A 24,434-nucleotide genomic window follows, 5' to 3' on the forward strand; every position below is an offset into this window, starting at 1 on the left:
ACAGGAACACATCCTAACTCTTTTAAAAAAAAGAGTGAAATTGTAGAAACCCAAGTCACCCATGCATTATTATCTGCAGATGTAATTTTAAACAAACTGGAGGGGCAGAAATGGCTATGGCCAAATATCACTTTTATTCATTACATTATGTTTGGCTTGCAAATAAGACTTATATCTGCAGGTACTCCATTATTATTGATGCGTTTTCTTCAGTGGTTGCTTTAGTTTCAGTTGGTTCTTGATTCTTTTCGGCCTACCTCATCCCATCAGCGTTCCCCAACTCTCAATGAGATTTTATCTACAAAAGAAAAATGGTTTAATCCATGATTTTTTGTCTCCTTTGCTGAAAGTAAGCAACTTATCATTTGTAATCAAAATGTAGTCCATACAATTATTACTCTTCATGTCTTTATTAAGGTGACACAGAGACTTGTTTCTTTACTAGCTAATCGAGATGAGGGATGTTAGTTCATTTGGGAAGGGCGAGTAGGGATGCAGGGGGTCTTGCATTCTTTTGTTTTCAGGAAACCAAGGTGGGATGCCTTTTGATTTGCTGCCCAGTTGCAGCTGTGAGACAGTAGAGGCACCACAGTGTCTCTACATCCTAAACCAGAAGACCCATGGCTCGCCCCCAAAATTGGGCTTCATCTAAATAACGTGCTGAATCACTGGAGCTTGACCTGTCCTCTCAGGCAGCTCAGAATCTGGTACTTCAAATTAGGGCAACCCTTGGGCAAATGTCCTGGGTAAGATGTGTGGTGTATGTGGGTGGAAGAACAGGAGAAGGATCAATCACATACTGATGGTAGCCCTCAAATGAGATTAGCTTGAAGGAGCACTTCTGTTTGACAGGAACGTTTTTCAAATTTGCCTTTTGTTGATGACTGCTGCTCAAGCAACGGTAGCCATTTAAAAGAAAAATCCAGGGCTGGGCAGGCTCAGCCTCGTACTCAAATTAGTGAAGCACAGTTATGGTGAGGGAACCTAATATAGGGATCAGGCCTTTCATTTACATAGTTAAACAACCTAACGCCTGTTTTAGGTAACTTGCAGGTAATGCAGAAAAATGGCCTTTCTGGGATGTGTGGCCCTGGAGGGGAAAAGTCAGGAAACTTCAAGATCTGGCAGAATTTGCAGTCCTTCACCCAGAATGAACAATATAGATATTCTTAATTATCCTGTTCATATGTGTTGTGATGTACAGGATGGGACTTGACCTCTCCTTCTGGCTCAAAGGCAGGCAGAATATTATTGTGTCACAAGAGCCCCAAATGGACAATGTATTCAGGTGAAAATCATAAAATGCGTTTTAAGTGGGATTCCTGTTTAAGATTCAGCTTTCAATTGCATTCTCTCATTTTGGTTGCTACATTTTGAGGTTATATAAATTTATACTGTCTTCAATACATTCTACATTTAAAGAAATCATTAGCTTTCAATTAATTAAATTCAAATAATAAATTTTCAATCTCTACCCACAATTGTTAAGACATGTGACCTTTTGAAGTATTACACCAAGGGGAATCAAAAGCTACACCAACAATTCGGACTGAAAATAATCTATTTTTAAAAATGTTTTCAGGAGAATGGAGAAATTAGTATTTTGTATTAGGTTCATGATTCAGACTCAATCGCAACCAAACAAAATTCTTTCTTATTGTGTTATTGTATGTATAAAGTTGGTATCTACACATTTAGCTTGTTTGCTCAGATCACGAAATAGTGAAAATGTTCAGCTTCTGATGCTTGCCTGTTCTATTGACAAGTATGAAGCATCAACATCATTCATATACAGCTTTATCTTTGTCTTGTCTTTTCAACTGAATTTCCCAATTGAAGAAATACCTAGGCTACTGTTTAATATTCTGTTTTCACCTGCCTGACAATGTCTTGGTGCATTTTATAACATGTAATTTCACTATGCCACAGTTGCCGAGGGAAGCATGCATGAATTATTAGCATGAATCTGATTTAACAATGAAAAGTAAATGTGTTGCCATATTTTTAATAAATTGCGGGTACTTTTACACCCAACCTTTAAGAGAACCTACAGGCAAACAAGCTTGCAAATCTGAGAGCACACTATAGTATATGTATACTGCCATTTAATACTGTTAGTCAACCCAGTGAACAGCTTATCTTTCTGTGCAATATAAATTGAATAATTTGTATGTAGAACCTATACAGATAAATCGGTAATATTAACAAATCCAGATTTAATATGGAATGTTTTATTGTGCTCAGTGTTGATGCAGTGCTAATGTATTTTTAATTGTTTCATATCTTTTTCAGATGAGATTTCTTTGTTTTATATTACAGAACTTATTAAAGGCCAAATAGTAATGAGAAGAAACTTCTGATAAATAAATAAAATTTTGGGAATGGTTTTAGCAGCAGTTTTTTTTTAAAAGTGGTAACATTTTTCCGGATGCAAATAATTCACTGCAGAAGCTCTGGTCTCTCTCTGTCGTGCTTGGGCCTCAGCCATTTCAAATAATTTCACAAAATCAATAAACTGAGGTTTGCTTTTAGTAATTCTGGAATATTGTCCATGTTTAGTAACACACCAGCATTAGCACAAAGTGGAATAGATTTTTGGAACAATTATCAGGTTTATCAGTGTTGAATTTTAAATCTGAAGTCCAATTTGGAGTATTATATTGGCATGGAGTAGTATTATTGGCATTTTCTATTCTTGACTAGCACCTGTTATCTGCCTGCCAAACTGCCTTACTCTAAGAGTTGCCATTTATATTAAATGGGCAATTCCACCCTGGGTAATTGTTCTTGGCTGGATTGTTTGAATCTGCACACAGTATCTGGCCAGATGTCTGGGTTACCTTCAAAAGATGTTTATTAACCAACTGCCCATGATGGCTATGCTACATGGCAGTATGTCCTGTGCTGTATAGGCTCCAACCTTGGAGTAGAGTTCAAGCACATGAGGAAGTAGTTGCATCACAGCTTACCTCAAAGGCTCATCTACATATTTATTCAACCCTATCTCTACTGGTAATTAGCGTAAAATCGTTTAAGGTCCATTGGAATAACAGCGCCCATTAATTTGATTTGGGATATACTACAGGATATAAGATGATGACACTTTTTAACTAATGTAATTATTGTAGCAGATGCACTTTTATTTCAAATTTTTCACCATTTTTTTGTGTATTGCTTTGGAAATTCCAGCGCAGGGGAAACTAAACAAAAAACTTTTGTGTCTTTCCACAGTAATAGATATCAAATTACATTTATAAATATTTGTACTGGTCAGATCAAGTGTCAAGAAAGGGGACAGTATTGGTAGGTAAATTACAGAATTCTTTTCATTTGGCCTTTCATAAGTCCAGATTGTATTTTTGTTTAAATAAAAACTGAGATTCTGTGTATTTGTTTGAAAGTACATGTTGATCCTGAGACCTTTCCCATTGCACTAATCTACTAACTATTGTGCTTCAAAAACACAAAATATATAAAGAACAGTTTGGTTTTCAATAAATGAAATCTGCCTGAAGTTAGAACATATGAATGCAAAAACAGATCTTGTAGCTTTGATTTGTTGAAGTATTGTTAAGGGATAGTATATTTTTGGTGGTATAACAACAATAACCATTTTTAATAGTATTCACAATATAGGTACTATTTTAGAATAGTATTCTGGTTGTTTCTGCTCAGAAAACAAGATATCTGAAAGTCATTGTTATGTTTAAAGTATTTATTTCATGTACCATAAAGATAATTCAAAATATATTTGAACGGGGGAAGAAGATTAATTGTAGTTTTTTCAGATTTCAGTATATTAGCTCCAAGATTATGCCATCCCTAAAATGATATAGAGTACTGTTTAATATGTTTTGTTGAAATATAATTATCTATTAATGGATCATTATGGTATTACAAAATTCTGTTAAGTTGAAATGTATGCATTTTTATCAGCTAGCGAGCTTATGTTTTGTTCATGGTGGTCAATTTGCCATCATAATGTTATTTATCCAGTTTTGCTAAATAATATTTTTGCAATTTGAAACCATTAATAAATGTCAAACAGTAATCTTAAATTATACTAATGTGGTGTGTGTTTATTTTATTGTTTTGGTCTGTTTTTACATTGGAAGCCTAAGAGGGGCTATGACAATACCTTGGCAGATAAGGTGAAAGATAATCCAAACAGTTTCAATGAATACATTAAGAGCAAGACAGCAACCAGAGGGATAGTAGGATTCCCTTAAAGACCAATGAAGTTGTTTTTGTGTTGAACCTCAGGAGATGGGAGAGATATTACAAGAATATTTTGCATCAGTTTTTTTAATGTTGAGAAAGAAATGAAGACCAGGGAACTCGGAAATAAATATTGTCGTCTTGAAAACAGTTTGCATTACAGAAGAGGAAGTGCTGGAGGTCTTAGGAAACATAAAGCTAGATAAATCTCCAGGCCTGATTAAGTGTATCCCATGACATTGTGGGAAGTTAGGGAGGAAATTGTAGGGCCCTTAGCAGAAATATTTGTATCATCTATAAACCTGGTTAAAGTACCAGAAGACTAGAGGGTGGTTAATGTGCCATTGTTTAAGGAAGGCTGTAAGGAGAAGCCTGGAAATTATAGACCTATGAGTCTGACATCGGTGGTGGGTAAGTTATTGGAGGTGATTCTGAAAGATAGGATTTACATTTGGAGTGGGAAGGATTGGTTACGGATGGTCAGCATGGTTTTGTTCGAGGAAAATCATGTCTCACAAACTTGATTGAGTTTTTTTTTAATGAAGTAACCAAAATGATTGATGAGGGCAGAGCAGTAGACATGGTTAACTTGGACTTTAGCAAAGCCTTTGACAAGGTTCCGCATGGTAAACTAATTCATAATGTTAGATCACGTGGGATTCAGGGTGAGCTTGCCAATTGGCTTGATGGTTGGAGATGGTGGGGCAGGGCAGGGATGTGGTGGAGGATTGTTTTTCGGACTGGAGGCCTGTGATCAGCAGTGTTCCTCGGATCCGTGTTGGGTCTGCTTTTGTTCCTCTTTTATATAAATGATATGGATGAGAATATTGGAGGCATGGTTAGAAAGTTTGCAATGACAATAAAATTGATGGTACACTGGACAGTGAAGAAGATTATCTAAGATTACAAATGAATCTTGAATAATTGGGTCCATGGGCTGAGAAATAGCAAATGGAGTTTAATTTGGATAGTTGTAAGATATTGCATTTTGGTAATACAAACAAGGATAGGACTTATACAATTAATGTAATGCTGTAAAACAGAGACTCCTTGGGGTTCAGGCACATAATTATTTGAAATTTGCATCACAGGTAGATGCGGTGATTAAGAAAGTGCTTAACAATCTTTCTTCATTGTTCAGACCTTTGCGTACAGGAATTAGAATATCATGTTGAGGTTGTGCAAGATGTTGGTAAGGCATCTTCTGGAGTACCATGTGCGGTTCTGGTCACCCAGTTATAGGAAGGATGTTATTAAACTGGAGAGGGTTCAGAAAAGATCTACCAGGATGTTGCTGGTACTGCAGGGTTTCATATATAGAAATAGCCTGGAAAGACTGGGACTTTTTAAACTAGAGTATAGGAGGTTTTGGGGTGACCTTATTGAAGTTTATAAAGTCATGAGGGACAAAGATAAGGTGAATGACAAGAATCTTTTCCCGAGAGTGGGGGAGTTCAAAACTAGGGGACATATTTTTAAAGTGGGAGCTGAAAGATTTTAAAAAGAGCATGAGGGGCAACTTTTTTACATAGAAAGTAGTTCATGTGTGAAATGAACTGCCAGAAAAAGTGGTGAATGTTTTGAAGACATTTGGATAAGTTCATGAATAGGAAAGATTTGGAGGTAAATGGGCCAAGCACAAGGCAGGTGGAACTAGATTAGTTTGAAACATGGTCGGCATGGACTCGTTGGACTGGAGGGTCTGTATCTTTGCTACAAGTCTCCTCAAAACATCTAGAGTCATAGAGATGTACAGCATGGGAACAGACCCTTCAGTCCAAATCATCCATGCCGACCAGATATCCCAACCCAATCTAGTCCCACCTGCCAGCACCCGGCTCATATCCCTCCAAACCCTTCCTATTCATATACCCATCCAAATGCCTCTTAAATGTTGTAATTGTACCAGCCTCCACCACTTCCTCTGGCAGCTCATTCCATACACGTACTCCCCTCTGTGTGAAAATGTTGCCCCATCGGTCTCTTCTATATCTTTCCCCTCTCACTCTAAACCTATGCCCTCTAGTTCTCGACTCCCCAACCCCAGGGAAAAGACTTTGTCTATTTATCCTATCCATGCTCCTCATAATTTTGTAAACCTCTATAAGGTCACCCCTCAGCTTCCGATGCTCCAGGGAAAACAGCCCCAGCCTGTTCAGCCTCTCCCTATAGCTCAAATCCTCCAACCCTGGCAACATCCTTGTAAATCATTTCTGAACCCTTTCAAGTTTCAAACATCTTTCCGATAGGAAGGAGACCGAAATTGCATGCAATATTCCAACAGTGGCCTAACCAATGTCCTGTACAGCCACAACATGACCTCCCAACTCCTGTATTCAATACTCTGACCAATAAAGGAAAGCATACCAAACGCCGCCTTCACTATCCCATCTACCTGTGACTCTACTTTCAAGGAGCTATGAACCTGCACTCCAAGGTCTCTTTGTTCAGCAACACTCCCTAAGACCTTGATATTAAGTGTATAAGTCCTGCTAAGATTTTCTTTCCCAAAATGCCACACCTCGCATTTATCTGAATTCAACTCCACCTGCCACTTCTCAGCCCATTGGCCCATCTGGTCAAGATCCTGTTGTAATCTGAGGTAACCCTCTTCGCTGTCCACTACACCTCCAATTTTAGTGTCATCTGCAACTTACTAACTATACCTCTTATGCACACATCCAAATCATTTATGAAAATGACAAAAAGTAGTGGACCCAGCACCGATCCTTGTGGCACTCCACTGGTCACAGGCCTCCAGTCTGAAAAACAACCCTCCACCACCACCCTCTGTCTTCTACCTTTGAGCCAGTTCTGTATCCAAATAGCTAGTTCTCCCTGTATTCCATGAGATCTAACCTTGCTAATCAGTCTATCATGGGGAACCTTGTCGAATGCATTACTGAAGACCATATAGATTGCATCTACCACTCTGCCCTCATCAATCCTCTTTGTTACTTCCTCAAAAAACTCAATCAAGTTTGTGAGACATGATTTCCCAAGCACAAAGTCCTTGCCTTTCCACATACATAAATATCCTGTTCCTCAGGATTCCCTCCAACAACTTGCCTACCACTGACATCAGGCTCACTGGTCTATAGTTCCCTGGCTGATCGTTACCACCCTTCTTAAACAGTGGCACCACATTAGCCAACCTCCAGTCTTCCGGCACCTCACCTGTGATTATCGATGATACAAATATATCAGCAAGAGGCCCAGCAATCACTTCTCTAGCTTCCCACAGAGTTCTCGGGTACACCTGATCAGGTCCTGGGGATTTATCCACTTTTATGCGTTTCAAGACATCCAGTGCTTCCTCCTCTGTAAACTGGACATTTTGCAAGATGTCACCATCTATTTCCCTACAGTCTATATCTTCCATATCCTTTTCCACAGTAAATACTGATGCAAAATACTCATTTGTATCTCCCCCATTTTCTGCGGCTCCACACAAAGGCCCCCTTGCTGATTTTTGAGGGGCCCTATTCTCTCTCTAGTTACCCTTTTGTCCTTAATGTATTTGTAAAAACCCTTTGGATTCTCCTTAATTCTATTTGCCAAAGCTATCTCATGCCCTCCTGATTTCTCCCTTAAGTATACTCCTACTTCCTTTGTACTCTTCTAAGGATTCACTCAAACTATCTTGCCTATACCTTACATATGCTTCCTTCTTTTTCTTAAACAAATCCTCAATTTCTTTAATCATCCAGCATTCCCTATACCTACCAGCTTTTCCTTTCACCCTGACAGGAATATACTTTCTCTGGATTCTCATTATCTCATTTCTGAAGGCTTCCCATTTTCCAGCCGTCCCTTTACCTGCGAACATCTGTCTCCAATCAGCTTTCGAAAGTTCTTGCCTAATACCATCAAAATTGGCCTTTCTCCAATTTAGAACTTCAACTTTTAGATCTGGTCTATCCTTTTCCATCATTATTTTAAATCTAATAGAATTATGGTCGCTGGCCCCAAAGTGCTCCCCCACTGACACCTCAGTCAACTGCCCTGCCATTTCTTTTTGGAATTTAATTATAACACAATTCAAAGGTGTTGACTTAAGCTCTCTGCTACAATTTGGACCAAAGTATTAATTCTATATAGTATTCTATCAGACAATTGTCTAAAATGTTAAGATTGTATGAAAATACAATGTGTTATATGAACATCCTTTTCAAGTACAAGTAAGATTAATATCATCTATTACAATATGTATATTTTTATCAATCCTAATATAAAAGGAATTTACAATCTGAGACTTTGATAATATTTTAGCTTTGTGGTTTATTTTGCAATGCTGAAAATCCAAAACATAATAAAAAAATGCAGTAATTGTTCCATTGTTCCAGCTCAATAGAAATAAATGTAACAAGCTGGATTTTAGCCTGAAATTGAGTTCTATTTGGACAGGGAGCAATTCAAAGTTGAGAAATCCAAAGAATAGGTTTCCTGAATGTCGAGTCCAATTTTACTGCAGGGCTTGTTTTACATTATTTTTCTGTGGGATTCTAGCCCAGAAGGAGCTGGATTGATCAACGATCTGAGGCTTTTCAAGTGGCATGCCTGTTTTATATTTGAGGGAGAGGGAAAAGGCATGAGAAGTGTGGTCTGCCAGTAATCTAGGGAGCTCTGATTGTGGAATTAGGTTTGATCATGGTCCAGAGAAGCAGACAAATCATGATGGCTGGGTCGAGGGGTACGGTTGCACTGGATGAATTTTCCAATCCTGTCTTCTAGTATTTGCTTCTGATAAATTTGAATAGTTGGCATTTCTTACTCATATGTAAAAGGATAACTTGAATTGGAAATGCCTCATCTTTTGAAGCTCATCTTATGAAGAAAATTAATTTTACATTCATAATAATTATTCACTTGTTAACTTCCATAATGTGACTTTGAGCAATTGAATATCGATAGTATCTTTAAAGCAAAGTAACCTCAGAGCAATAAATCACAGTACTGCCAGGTTACTAAACATACTGCAGTGTCGTTAAAGTAGCCAGTGGCAGTGGTGATGAAATTGGCCTGAATTCAGTTAATTATTGATCACCATTTATTTTTAACTGGGGGAGGTGTTCTTTTTACCAACACTTCACTGTTTTGAAGGCAGAACTGGAGGTAAATGCAAAGTTCCAGGAAATGTTAGAGTGGGGCTAGTCATTAAGGTCCTATTATCACACTATAGTTCTGACTCCAGTTGCATTCTGACAAATACAAATGTCGTGAGCACAACAAAAGCCTGTACATCTCATCAACAGATCTCGAGGTATTCAACACTAGGAACAAAGTTGAGCTTTGAAAAATCCTTGATGATGTCGGCAAAGGTTCCCAGTCATGGTGAAACAGTTCAATGAAAACCAGTGCAAGGAAGTCAAGCAAAACAGCAACCTTTTGTGGTCCTTCCAAATCTCTAATGGCATGAAGCAGGACTGTGTGCTGGCTCCAATTTTATCTCCAATGGCATGAAGCAGGATGCAGCAATGCTGGTCCTGATCTTCTTACAAATGTAGCTGAAATAGGAGAGTGTTCATATATGCTTATGAACTGATGGAGGTCTTTTCAACTTTGGACGTTTTCAGACTCACAGAAAAAAATGTCATTTGTGAACAGATTTTTACTGATGATTACGTCCTCCTGTCTAAAGTCATAACAATACATTTACATGAGCCACATCGCTTTGGACTGAAAAAAAAGTTTAAAGATAATTGAAGTTCCACACCCCAAGAAGAATCTGAACCACTGAACATTGCTATCAAGAGAATTGAGCTGAATACTGACAAGCAATTTGGAGAGTTGTCTCCTTTGAAACCAACATATTAAAAAAAAGGTGGACAATCGGATTTCAGAAGCAAACAACTCATCAACAATCTCTACAAACTAGTATGGAACAGCCATAGCCTTAGAGCTCAGGCTAAACACAAAGTACAAAGCCATAGTTCTCACTACCCTTCTACACATGCCAAATAATGGGTCCTGTACCACCATTATGTACACTTTCTAGAGAATTTCCATTAGTGCTGCCTCCACAGCATCCTCAAGGTCTTCAGGCAGGCCTGCATCATAAATATTGAAGTCTGGGAAACAGCCAACATCACCAGCATTGAGGCCAGCTTCCTGCAAACTGTTTTGGGCAGATTACATTTCCTGCATGGATGTGAGTTGTCTATCAAAATTGTGTTGTGTAGAAAACTGACAACTGGTAAACAGCAGGGACCTATGCAAGCATTTCAAAGGCTCCCTGAAAACATCCCTCACCATGTGCCACATCAAACATTGCCAATAGGCCATAAATCATGATGGCCAGGAGATCTTTCATTGGGAGTACTACAGACACTTCTAAGCTTTAGCAAAGAACTGACATGAAAGAGAAAAGGAGAAGAATAGGTCCAACTGTTTCCAGCAGCAATTATGCCTTCACTTTTTTTGTTCAAGATGTGAGCGTCACTGGCTAGACCAGCATTTAGTGTCCATCTCTAATTGCCTGAGGGGCAATTAAGAATCAACTGCGTTGCTGTGGATCTTTACCTGGTCTGACCAGGTAAAGATGGCAGAAATTAGTGAACAGGACTCTTTTTTTTACAACAACATAGTTGCCATTGAACAAACTGTTTATTAATTCCATATTTTCTCTTTCTTGAATTCAAATTTCACCATCTGACATGGTGGGATTGAACACATGTCCTCAGAATATTAGCCTGTGTCTCTGGATTTGTCATCTAGTGACGTTTCCTGTACACCACTTCCACTTCACTTGCACTTATTGTTAGAGAATCTGCTGCAACCAATGAGTATAAGCTGCTTAAAATCTTTATCTATAAAGAAATGTCATGCAATAATGGATCCACCATCCAGCTGGGCTGTTACAAGGAAATTCTGGGTTTTCATATCTCGTTTTAATGCCTTTATTTATTTTTCTCTGTCATTCTTAGGAATTAATTGTCACAGTTCCATGTAACACCATTATGCGCATTGTATTATCTTTTATTTGTAAATCAATCCAAATTTTAAGCAACTTTTCTCCCAAAAACTCAGATTTCTCCCTCTGAAGAAAAATTAAAATGTATAAATCTAAAATGTTCTCAAATTACAATAATAGAACGAAATGTAACAACTGAATTTTTGTTTTTGTATATCTTCTGTATATATATTTGAACGACTTAGCCTCTCCTGGATGTACACTTAATTTGTTTTGGACAGAGCTGTAGTTAAATTCAGACTGTGAAATCTGCATTATAATGTGTCCAATTTCCCAGGTTCCATTAGTGTCATTTAGTTTGATGGATTGTTCAATTTTTTCTTTAAATCTTTGTAATTTGGGCTAGTTTCTCTATATAATTTGACGAAAGCCAAGAAGAGATATTTAAATAGTTTGTTGTACTTAAAATTTACATTGAACTTTTTTTTCGAGAGTTTGTGAGTTACATTGAAGCTGTGTTTGAAAATGAGGAAAAAAATAAACGGCAGTGTATGGATTGCACTCTTCATGTAAGTTGTTTTTGTATGTTCTATAAACATCAGGAAATGAATTGAGCCAAGAGAGAGCTGTACTCTAACTTTTGGGCAGTTGATCTGTTGACCTATCCCTCCAGGTGGGTCACTCAAGTTATTTCTGTTTTAGGTGTGCTTAGAGATGGGCATAAAGAAAGTCTGGAGCAGAACTGTTTATTAAATTTAAGACTGAGGTTAATGGAATATAATCTCTGTCTCTGATCATAGTATTCCACTGGGTCCCAACATATATTTAAATATTTGGCCAGTGATGAATTTGGCTAATCATATTCTTTACTTTTACTAGATTTAGAATAAAAAAGATCCATCAGCCAGATTTCTTTAATAAACTATTGTTGATTATTCATAATAAAACTTATTCAATGATGTAAAGCTGCCTAACAAAGTGTGAAATATGAAAGTATAAATATTTAGCCCTATAAATAATCCATGATGTGTGCACAGAGTTAGTAGAGAGAGATACACACAAACACATCACAATATTGAACGGTGTCCACTTGGATATGATGGAAACATTGTCCTCACAGCCAGAAAGTTTTCAGATCTGAAGAAATTAGAAAGAAGTAATGTGACCTAATTTTACCCTAAACCAAGTCGATGACAAAGTATACATGTCACACAATATTTTCTTGCATCCTGTTACGCATTGCAAAACTTTTAATATAGCTAAGTGTGCTACAAATTCCTTCCTATTGATCATATTGTGACAGCTCAGTGAAAGGTTTCAAGTAAAATCCAAAATAAGTGCCTTTTATAGCATGAATGTTTCACAAAATCCAAAGCATTTGATGTGATGGTTCCTCATATGGATAGAATAAATTAAAAAAAATGACAGATGGTCTACTAGTTTTCTTCAAATTTCTGGCAGGGTAAAAGAAAAACCTGTATAATCAGGAAGGTAAAAGATAAATTAGATCCAGTAAGTATCTGATCTTTACATACTTAACATTTTATTTCTTCCACACCAAACATAACAGGGTAAGTAAGCATTTAAATCTAAACACCTCAAGGAAGAATTAAGGTTTCTTTACTAGTCCACCTAGTCAGGTGTCAGACAAGTTATAGACCGAGAGTTTCTCTCTGTCTGTGCTATTCCCCAATTCTGTGCTCATGGTTTTCTATGTGGCTGATAGAGACCGACCTTTGCAAAACAATGTAGCATCACTGAAATGACAGGACACAGCAGCATATCCAATCACTGACCTTTGACATACTGCTGCTAGAATCCCTCTAGAAGCAGTGGAACTATGCTGGAAGAACTGGAGATTATCAGATCCAACAAATAAAACCAATCTTCTATTTTAATACCTTCATGTTGTGTCTGGCTTTGAGTACAATATCTGATATTTGGACACAAGATTGGCTGGCAGATAGAAATTTGCAACAAATGCTTGAATTGCCAAAGAAACCCCTGAAGAAATAGTGTATTTTTACAATTCTAGTTCTCTACTGTAGAGTTGACAGCCATGATTTTATTGAATGGTGGAAGAGATTCAAAGTGCCAAATGACATATCATTGCTCCTAATTGTATTGTTTGTAAGTAGTCTTTGGAAAAAGAGGTTGGGTGGGAGAGACAGAGGCATGTGCTTCAGAGAGATAATTCCTAAAAATTCCTTGTGATTTCCACATCAGATTGCCTGGATTGTACATAGGGTGTTTTGGATTTGATACTACGAGTATATTTTAACCCATAAGTATTCTTATCTCAGAGGGTGCAATTATTCCATGATTTTACAAATTCCTTTAGAAAAAGAATTTAATTAGGCTTGGCTATGATTTGTTATGTTTACTCTGAATGGGTTAGGAATGGACAATTCTGTCATATTTCTGGAAAACAATAAATCCATACAACAACTGATAATAAAATATACTTCTTGATCTAGAAAATTGTCTAAGATTTATTAGTCATACAATTGTTTTTATTTTGCTAATATTGGTAATATATAGTGGCAGAAAGCCAAACTGCAAGATTAAGGAGTTGGTCTCATTGCAAAGAAACAAAAGTGAGTGTCACTGCAATCCCGGAGAATGATAAGCTGATCTTTCATTAGAGAAAGCCAACTGGTGTTGCATTTAGCTTAAAGGCCATCACACCTCAGGAAAGGGGTGATGTTGAGAAGATGGGACTTTATGGTGACCTCAACGGCGCAGCAATTGAACCTACTGCTGATGTCATTCTGTGTCACAAACTAGCCATCCAGCCAACAGAGAAGGCCAAAAACAAACTAATGAGAATGTTCCATACAATTATTCATTGAAATGCAATTAGATTAATACATGCTATTTATATTACACAGGTGTTTAGTGAGCATTATGATTTATGAAAATAATCTTTAAAACCTGCAAAAAAAATTATATAACACCTTTTACTTAGAGACACAGAATCATAGAGATGTAAAGCATGTCCAACTTGTCCATGCCAACCAGATATTCGAATCTAATCCAGCCCCATTAGCCAGAATTTAGCCCAAATTCCTGTAACCCCTTCAGTTTCACATACCCATCTAGATGCCTTTTAAATGTTGTAATCCACCACTTCCTCTGGTAGCTCATTCCATACACGTACTACCTTTTGTGTGAAAATGTTGGCCCTTAGGTCCCTTTTAAATTTTTCCCCTCTCACCCTAAACAATGCCTCATAGTTCTGGACTTCCCCACCTCAGGGGAAAGACCTTGTCTATTTACCCTATCCATGCCCCCTCATGATTTTATAAACCTCTATAAGGTGACCGCTCAGCCTCCAACGCTCCAGGGAAAAACAGCCCCAGCTTATTCAGCCTCTCCCTATAGCTCAAATCCTCCTTGTAAATCTTTACCGAACCCTTTCAAGTTTCACAACATCCTTCCAATAGTCCATGGCACTTCACAAACCTTATGAGATTTAGTCATTACTGTAACTTAGGGAAATGCAGCAACCCAGTTACAGATAGCAAGAATCAAAACAGCAGAGAAATTCATCTCTAGTGTAGGGCTTGATCCACACCTTTCTGACAAAGGTGAGGGTGCTGCCATTCAGTTAAGGCCAAAACTATGTCTGTTGATTTGGATACTAAATAGGCATTAAGTGATTTGCTACCATCTACAGGTTAATATAATCAAATGCAAATCAAGGGAAAATCACATTTAAAAAGTTCATAATGTAATATGGTGGTTCCAAAACTTCATTTATTATGTACTTTCTTTCAAATCTATCAGCTGCCCACTTACCCCTTAACAGCATGCAGGTTTAATATTTTATCCCCTTAGTATGTAATATTATACAAAATATACAAATTATAATACACATTTTTAATTGCAGCAATAGCTTAATGTACCACTCACCATTAAGTTGATGGATGAGATTTTTGTTTGAATGTAGGTGCTTGATGTAAGAGATGATAGGTGATTGTTCGAGTCCCGACTTGTACTCTATACAAAAGCAGTGTTGACAGTTTTGATTTAATTTCATGATGATGAAAACACATGGTCACACAGTCTGTTGTTACGAACAGCAGAAAAATCTCAACTACTGTTTCTGGCAATACGAAACAATCAAAAAAACTCAACCAACTACTTTGTTAGAATTCAAACGTGAGTAGGGATTTCCAAAAGCTTCTGTTTTTCTTTTATTGACGAGCCTTGCAGTACTTGATATAATCATTTGAAAGTGAATATTTAGCTAAACTTGAAGTTCACAGATTTAAGACAGATTATTGACCTGATCAGCATACAGGAATTAGGTTGTGACGAGTGGTATCCCACAAGTATCTATGCGAGGCTCTTCACTATTCAATTTATTTATTGTTAATTTAATTGATGAGATAGAAAAAGACATCTCAAAACATAGACAGCATTGTAAGCAGTGTAGATGCATGTATAAAGTTACAAGAGTTTAAAGAGATATTGATAGATTAAGAGAAAAGCCAAAAGTGTATCAAAGTGATTTCAATCTGTGCAGTATTTGGCATACATTTTGAAGATAAACACAACAGAATGCGGCACTGCTTAAATTATGACAAACTGAGAAAAAAAACAGACGTCCAAAGAGATTTGGGGTGTCTAGGTACACAGATCAGTGAAATATCATGTACTGGTATAGAAAATAATCAAAAGTATGAATTGAATGCTGAACATTGTATCCAGATAACTAGAATACAAGACATGCAAAGCTTAGGAGCCTAGGAGCTATTTTTGAAGGAAGAACAGTGCAAATTTATCAGAATAGCAATGAACGTGGAACAATTTGCCTGGGTGTCATGGACGGGTGTTGGTGAGGACAGTTAATCAAAGAAAGAAAAGGGGAGGCACAAAGGGTAGTGTTAGCACTGTCCAAATGGGCATCTATCCCAAAGGTTGTCTGACTGGACAACCTTTCACCCCCTTTTCAAGAATCTATCTACCTCTGCCTTAAAAATATTCAAAGCCTGCATCAATTGCCTTTTGGAGAACAGAGCTGCAAAGACACTCATGCCACTGTAAGAAAAATTATCTCTTTATCTCCATTTTAAATGCATGACTCTTAGTTTCAGATTCACCCTATTAAGACCTGTCAGCTCCCTCATGTTTCAATCACATTACTTCCAGTATGGTTAATCTTACAAACTTCAGCAGACACAGTCCTATCCTGTTTTAATCTTTCCTCTTAAGAAAACTCACTCAGGTATTAGGTATAATTCCAGGTGTTATAATAAAAACATTTCGATGGCAAAACTCTTCCTGTATAAAGAGAGGTTGGCCACCCTTGCACATACAAGACGACATAAACCCTAAAGGACTCACACTTGGGAGACACAGTTTCTCTCTCTCTCTCTCTCTCTCTCTCTCTCTCGCTGTGTGTCTGTTTGTCTGTCTCTCTCTCTCTCTCTCTCTCTTCTCAATCCCACCCACCCACAATGGTTCTTCAGTAGAAATACCACTTTGTCCTAGCTGCTTCTAGTTCTAAAGAAGGAGTGCAGGACTCAAAACATTAATTCTGTTTTGTATCCACATGTGCTGTCAGACCTGCTGAGTCTCTCCAGCAATTTCTGTTCTTGTTTGTTTCAGATCTTCAGCATCCACAGTTCTTTGTTTTATTTTCTTTTGGATATATTGATTGCAAAAATTTGCAAATTGATGTTTAATTAGTTTGAGAGATTGGGGAAATAAGATGAATGGTGCGAGATATTTCAGGATAACCAAGAGTAGCTGACAAAGGAAGGATCTGAAGAAATGGTTATTTGTGGCAGACTACTGAGAACTGCAGAAGTAGGAAGATCTAATTTTGTGTTGCAAATGACAGGGAGTATTCTAGGTCTTGAGCTTTTGTAAGGGTGCAGCAGGTGATAATAAATACAAAGATGATAGGTTCTGCAGTAGAGATGGTTAGAAGCAAATACATTAACAAAGTTTAAGAAGCAGTTAGATAGATGCATGAACAGGCAGGAAATAGAAGGATGCAACCATGCATAAGAAAATGGGAATAGTTTAAAATGTCGCTATGGTGAGCTGAATAGCCTGTTCCTCTGCTCTACTGTTCTATGTTTTATGGATAGCAGCACACATTACAAAGGACTGGTTATATAGGTTCTGTCACAAACATGAAACATACCACTTTCTCAATGCCTCCAAAAGCACATGTGGTGTCAGCATTGGAAATGAAGTGGGAGAACCCAGTGTGTAGTGGATCAAGATCTGGATGTGGACAATGAAAGGAGTTGAAAATCACATTGCTCACATTTTCTCATATCAATGCCTGCCTTTTTCATATAGTCCAATTATTGAGCACCTATTGGTCTCTTTTGTTCAAAATTCCTGAAATCATGGGAAGAGGAGGACAAAATATAACATAGGACTCTCGTATCAAAAACTGAGGCTATAAGGCTAGACATCAGCAGCACCAGCGTGGACAAGTAGCCAAGATGCAGATTCAGTGAAGGCATCAGTGAAGATGGATACTGGAGCATTATGATATCTTCAGGACAAGAATGAGCTATCTGAAGATGTAGAAGGCACAATGCCAGCGATTCCATTGTTTGCCTGAGCATGTCAGTAAAGACACAAATTGCTGACACTATGAGGTCCTCTCCTGCCACAAGCTGAACTGGTATCTCATCACCAACATTCCTCTGAGTGGCAGTGACTTGGGGCATTTCTTCCTCAGCCAACTGCAGGAATGTAATAGTGATGTGCTCGCCAGCAAGTGCTCCTGACTCGAATTGAGGTAAAGTACTCATCGAAGTGTCAGTATCTAGATGGTGGAGGGTGCAGGAAGCAACCGATGCATTCTCTGTGGCATCTGAGCTTTCTACCTCAGAAATGGTGAAGGGGCATCTTGTGTCACTTCCCATTTGACCATGGAGACTATGATAAGGCCTTATGTACCTGCAGGAGACAAAAGAGATTGCATAACAAACAAAACTTAGAAGCTGTGGCATGTTAAGAATGTAGTCACAGTGAGTGTAATGGGACAATAACACAGCAGTGGACAATACTTCTTACTTGGTTGCTGAGACATTGATGTTTCTGCTTCTCCACAAGACTGGTTCCAGTCCACTTTGGCAAGAGCCAAGATCTTTTTTTCATAGGTAAGGGGCCAAATGCCAAGCACTCCAATACCTTTTTTATTGTGCTTTTTATTGAAAGAAAGGAAAGGATTGAATGAAATGAAAGTGGGGTACGCAGCTGTTAATTTTGGTGCAGTTGGGGGAAATGTGGTGGTGTACTGAGTGAACAAGTAGACTTGCAGAGGCCATGCATGGTTAGAAGATGGAGGGTTATGGAGGGAAAACAGAGTGAGTGAAGGAAGATGTTGCATGCAATAGTGAGAATGGTAAAACGAGAACCTTGGTGAGAGGTGGGTGCAGTAGCAGAGAGTGAGAGGTAGCTGAGAGAAGAGCACTTGCCCTGGCATTGCAGAGATTGACCTTCTTACATCATTGCTGCACATTTCTCCAGACCATGGACTCTACACATATCTAAGTGGCAGTGTCAGACAAAGCTGGTAGGTTTTAGTGTTGTTGACTAAACTGCTGTACCCTGCTAGGCCTCACAGAGAGACAAAATGACAAAAATTATACTTGACTGATTTCCTGTAGGATTCAGCCCCATATGTTTAAGTGACTCATATAATTTAACAATTTCCATCAACATAACTGATTTTATTGATCTTACAGATTGAGTCATTCCTTGAGCTAGGTGAAGATGATTCACTTCAGTCGTGGAAACTCAGGCTTCCTAAGCAGATGGCCGACCCAAAGGACTTAGCTTTGGATAATCATGGCCTCTATCCTGGTGCTTTTGGCTGCTTCAAGAAAGCTGATATTAATATGCCTGTCCTCCCAGCTGATGAGGAGAATCCGTCTCAAACAGAATTGATGGTACTTCTCAAGAGTCTTGAGGTGGCATCTATATGTAGTCCAGGTTTCAGAGCCATATAAAAGAGTCTCAAGGATCAATGGTATCAGCACAGATGTCACGGTCATCAAAAACTTTGAGCTTTAGGTGTCCAAAGGTGCAGATTGGATGTTGAAACTGAGCATTGAAGTTCGCCTTAGATGAGAAGTAGCAGGCAAAGAGCAACTGAGAGAAGAAGGTAATAGTTACACCCTCTTCTAGAAAGGAAAACCCAAAAATACTCACCAATGAACTGTGAGTTTCTCATTTTTGAAGGTGGATGCATTGCTGTTGGGAATGATTTAATTTGCCAATGGTGTAGACGGAGAAGCTGCATGTTTGTTCGTGGATAATTGGTTGCATTAATCTGTCCTGTGTTTTGTGTAAATATTAGGACAAGGTCTTTATTTTGTTGAAGAATATCTTGAAGACAATCCATTGATAATCAATATACTTTTCACACAGAAACCAGATATTTGAAAAAAAGAGACTCCTGGTCTATGCATTGAACGATATTTTATGACATTTAGAATTTCTTGTAATTTTTACTGAGATTTATCATTTATGCAAGGTTTGTGAAAGTTTGTAGCTCAGGTTGTGGTTTAGGGTGTAGGTTTGCTCGCTGAGCTGTAGGTTTGACATCCAGACGTTTCATTACCTGGCTAGGTAACATCATCAGTGGCGAACTCCAAGTGAAGCGAAGCTCTTGTCCCCTACTTTCTATTTATATGTTTGTCCTGGATGGGGGTTCCTGGGGTTTGTGGTGATGTCATTTCCTGTTTATTTTCTGAGGGGTTGATAGATGGTATCTAGATCTATGTGTTTGTTTATGGCGTTGTGGTTGGAGTGCCAGTCCTCTAGGAATTCTCTGGCATGTCTTTGCTTAGCCTGTCCCAGGATAGATGTGTTGTCCCAGTCAAAATGGTGTTTTTTTTCATCCGTGTGTAGGGCTACGCGGGAGAGAGGGTCGTGTCTTTTTGTGGCTAGCTGGTGTTCGTGTATCCTGGTGGCTAACTTTCTTCCTGTTTGTCCTACGTAGTGTTTCTGGCAGTCCTTGCATGGAATTTTGTAGACGACATTGGTTTTGTCCATGGGATGTACTGGGTCTTTTAAGTTTGTTAGTTTTTGTTTGAGAGTGTTGGTGAGTTTGTGTGCTACTAGGATTCTGAGGGGTCTTAGTAGTCTGGCTGTCATTTCTGAAACTTCTTTGATGTATGGTAAGGTGGTTAGGGTTTCTGGCTGTGTTTGGTATGCTTGTCGTGGTTTGTTCTTGAGGAATCTGCGGACTGCATTTTTTGAGTATCCGTTCTTCTTGAATACATTGTATAGGTGGTTCTCCTCTGTTTTCCGAATTTCGTCTGTGCTGCAGTGTGTAGTGGCTCATTGGAATAGTGTTCTGATACAGCTTCATTTGTGTGTGTTGGGATGGTTGCTGGTGTAGTTAAGTATTTGGTCATGCAAAGACATGCCAGAGAATTCCTAGAGGCCTGGCACTCCAACCACAACGCCATAAACAAACACATAGATCTAGATACCATCTATCAACCCCTCAAAAAACAAACAGGAAATGACATCACCACAAACCCCAGGAACCCCATCCAGGACAATCATATAAATAGAAAGCAGGAGACAACAGCTTCGCTTCACTTGGAGGTCGCCATTGATGATGTTACCTAGCCAGGTAATGAAACATCTGGATACCAAACCTACAGCTCAGCGAGCAAACCTACACCCTATTTATCATTTATTTTAGGACCCTAATGCAACAACATTCTTTGGATGCCAGAGAATATGTCCAGCTACCTCAAGAGAATCCATCACTGATAGACAATGGCTCTGCCAGAGGTATCTCACATATTCCCAGAGTTACACATACCACAGTTTAGGAACCACTAATGTAAACATGCTTATGCAAAAGTGCAAAATTCAAGAAAACAAATTGATGAGTGTGTCAGATATCTATGATTTGAACCCTTTGGATAATGTAATAAGGATCAAAGTTATCAAATGACAATAATATATTTGACTTTTGATAATGTGAAGATTGAACAAAATGCAATAAATGCTCAGTAAAGTGGTTGTTAATTGTAAGCTTTAAAGCCACTTAAGTGTTTCAATTTAAAGTGCATGTTTATATGCCAAGGGATTTTTTTCAGGATTATATACTGGTTTTAGGATTCGATCTAAAAAAAACTAAATCCCTCTGTTGTTGATTAACGATACCATGTTGATCTGCTATATATTCAAGTGCCACAACTGAAAACATTATTTTCAAGCTGACAAATAAGAACTCTGAGTGAAGAGTTCTCTTACCTAGAACATTTATTCTTTTGGTGCTAAATAAGGGATAGATTTGTTTTGCATAATTTACTTTTCTTAACTTATTTTATAGATATACTACCTTTCCTGAAGTATTTTTCTCTTCACTCCAATGGAAGTTACCAAAGTAATCTCCATCCGTTTTCTGATAGTAATGGTGTTTGTTGCTCATGGTTGTACATCTCAGCACTGGTCTCATGGTTGGCTGCCAGGAGGAAAAAGGAGTGCAGTAAGTATGGATTCTTATCTCAAGGTAGGACCCAGATTTTATTTCATTGTTTTTGTTATAATGCTTCCAAACACAAAGATTATTTGAGTTTAACTCTCCTAAAGAAGCTAATATGTTGCATAGCACTGAGCTTGTTCACAGTTAAGATCTAACTTGATGTTAACTTATTCATTACATCATTGTGTGTAACTCAAACAAGTGAATGGGTTACTAGTCAGTGAATCACGGGAGATGACCTCAGCTAAGCACCTATCAGACATCCTCATATATGCATTTCCATGAACAAGTTATTAAAGTCATAGTCAGTTGCACAGGCCCATACCAAAAATGGTTGTTTGGCAGTATAGAACTTGGGTGCTGCTGAAAGGAAACACAGTTTGTTGAAACTTTTTATCTTGCATCATCAGGGTAATTCACAAGGATACTAATTTAACAGGAAAACCAGCAACTACACAGTATGAGGGCAGAACGTTTGATTCTAAAATAGGGTGCATTGAAGCTATCCAGCAAGATAAATGGCTACTCTAGCAGATCATTTCTCAATATATATCATACAACCTGATGATCACCTCTAATGGCTGTCACATTTGGTCCTGAAAATCACCCAGTTCATTTGAGATAATAGAGTCAAAGCGTCATACAGCTGTACAGCATGGAAACAGACCCTTTGATCCAACTCATCTATGCCAACCAGATATCCTAAATTAATCTAGTCCCATTTGCCAGCATTTGGGCCATATCCTTCTAAACCCTTCCTATTCAAGTACCCATCCGGATGCCTTTTAAATGTCATAATTGTACCACCCTCCACCACTTCCTATGGCACTTATTCCATACACATAGCACCCTCTGCATGAAAAAGTTGTCCCTTTGGTCTTTTTTATATCTTGCCCAACTCACCTTAAAGCTATGGCCTTTAATTTTGGACTCCCCTATCCTGGGAAAAAGACTTTGGCTGCTCATCCTATCCATTCCCTTCATGATTTTATAAACCTCTGTAAGGTTACCTCTTAGCCTCTGATGCTTCACGGAAAATAGCTCCAGCTTATTCAGCCTCTCCCTATAGTTCAAACCCTCCAACCCCTCTATGCCTGGCCAGCATTTCTTGTCCATCATTATTTGCCCTTGAGAAGGTGGTACCTTCTTGAACCGCTGTAGTCAACATCTTATGGGTTGACCCACAATGCCATGAAGGAGGAAATTCCAGGATTTTGATTCAGTGACAGTGAAAATACATTTCCAAGTCAGAATAGTGAGTGGCTCACAGGTCCTCATGTTCCCATGTATCTGCTGGCCCTGTCCTTCTAAATGAAAGGTGTTGTCTACCGATGTTTGGTGTATATATATCCCAAAGATTATCATATTGTATTAAACAGCATATCCATTTGGCAGTTCACAATGAGCAAGGGAATTCCCATACTCAACCATCACATGTTTGCAAAATGTAAAACATAGCATCTAATATGATTGTGCAATTGGACAACAGTTTCTGGATGATCAAGTGTAATCATACCCAAAATGTTGAACTCCCTACTTCACCACCACATCTTCACATCCCTCACAGGTGAAACAGAATATAAGGTTTTGCTGATGGTGGGAGAATTATAACTAAATTGCGGAGGGAGCATGTCAGATGGATTTCTTTAGGGTTCTCCTTTATGGCCAGCATAAATTTAGCAGAGAGTCTGTTTTAATATTTGCATATATTACTGTTTCAGTGACTACCATTTGGAAAATCTACTGAGGAAATTCCTAGCAATTTTTTTGTTGTGAAATGGTCTGGAACCTGCAGAACACCTTTTGGTTATTATTGTGGTCCTATGCAAATCTAAGCACAACATCGATTTTATTTCTGTTATAATTTACTAAATATGCAATATAACTGATTTGAAGGACAAATTAGGACCTGGATTTTGACTCAAGAATAATGAAGAGGCTGTCAGTGCTCATAGTTGTCGCGGGCAACAAATTTTATTGATTACAGTTGTGTAGCTAAACACAGAAATCAGCCCATCTATACTTCAAATATTTCTATACTGCTATTATAATAAGACTCTCACTGAAATACATGTCGGAATATTTATAGCTTGCCTAGTGTAGTGAGATGAAAAACCTTAGACTGTGCTGCATAGCCATTCTGGTGCTGAAAATTAGCTTTCACAAGTGTGACTTCTCATTTCTTCAGACATTAACCATTGTTGAAGGTCTTACACAATGAATAAACTGTTTTTAAACTTTTCTTTCTGTTTAAATTAACTCTTTTGCTTGCTCTCTGTCCTCCTCTTCATTATACGTCACACACATCATTTGACATTGAGTTAAGATATTCTAATTTATATATCCTGGTTTAGATTTTATTTCAATTACACATGTGACACGAGTCTTTCAAATGTAATATTTGAGATATTATTTGACTGTCACTTCATGAAACTTGATTGAGATGCAGGTCTGATCTTTCCTCCCCAGTCCAAATTATTAAAAATGATTGACATGAAACACACGTTAACTCATTTGCCATAAAGGTTCTATAGGGCCGATTGTTCTGTGTTTGGAAGGTATCTCATCATTATCTGGAAAAGGTCTGAAACACTCACACTGATGCTCAGGAGGAGGCCTACCATATCTTCTGGCGAAAGTGAGGACTGCAGATGCTGGAGATTAGAGTCGAGAGTGTGGTGCTGGAAAAGCACAGCAGATCAGACAGCATCCGAGAACTGGGAATATCGAGGTTTCGGAAAAAAGCCCTTCACCCAGAATGAGGCCCCAATGATGCCTTATTCCCAATGAAAAGCTTTTGCCCAAAACGTCAGT

General features: G+C 38.2%; 1 protein-coding gene and 1 long non-coding RNA gene across 2 annotated transcripts in view; one reads left to right on the plus strand and one right to left on the minus strand.

Moving 5' to 3' along the window:
- On the minus strand, positions 1 to 21,571 carry LOC140463528 (uncharacterized). The gene is made up of 3 exons (XR_011954695.1): positions 21,477 to 21,571; positions 15,047 to 15,133; positions 1 to 298 (listed from the first exon to the last, which is right to left on the minus strand). It is a non-coding gene; the product is annotated as an uncharacterized lncRNA (long non-coding RNA).
- The window catches only part of gnrh3 (gonadotropin-releasing hormone 3), an 11,912-nt gene continuing 8,984 nt past the window's right edge, over positions 21,507 to 24,434 (plus strand). Inside the window, exon 1 of the mRNA XM_072557613.1 lies at positions 21,507 to 21,647. Coding sequence (XP_072413714.1) covers positions 21,507 to 21,647 — 141 coding nt within the window. The remainder of the gene's footprint in view (positions 21,648 to 24,434) is intronic.

The sequence above is a fragment of the Chiloscyllium punctatum genome, chromosome 38 (assembly GCF_047496795.1).
Source record: "Chiloscyllium punctatum isolate Juve2018m chromosome 38, sChiPun1.3, whole genome shotgun sequence".
NCBI lineage: Eukaryota > Metazoa > Chordata > Chondrichthyes > Orectolobiformes > Hemiscylliidae > Chiloscyllium > Chiloscyllium punctatum.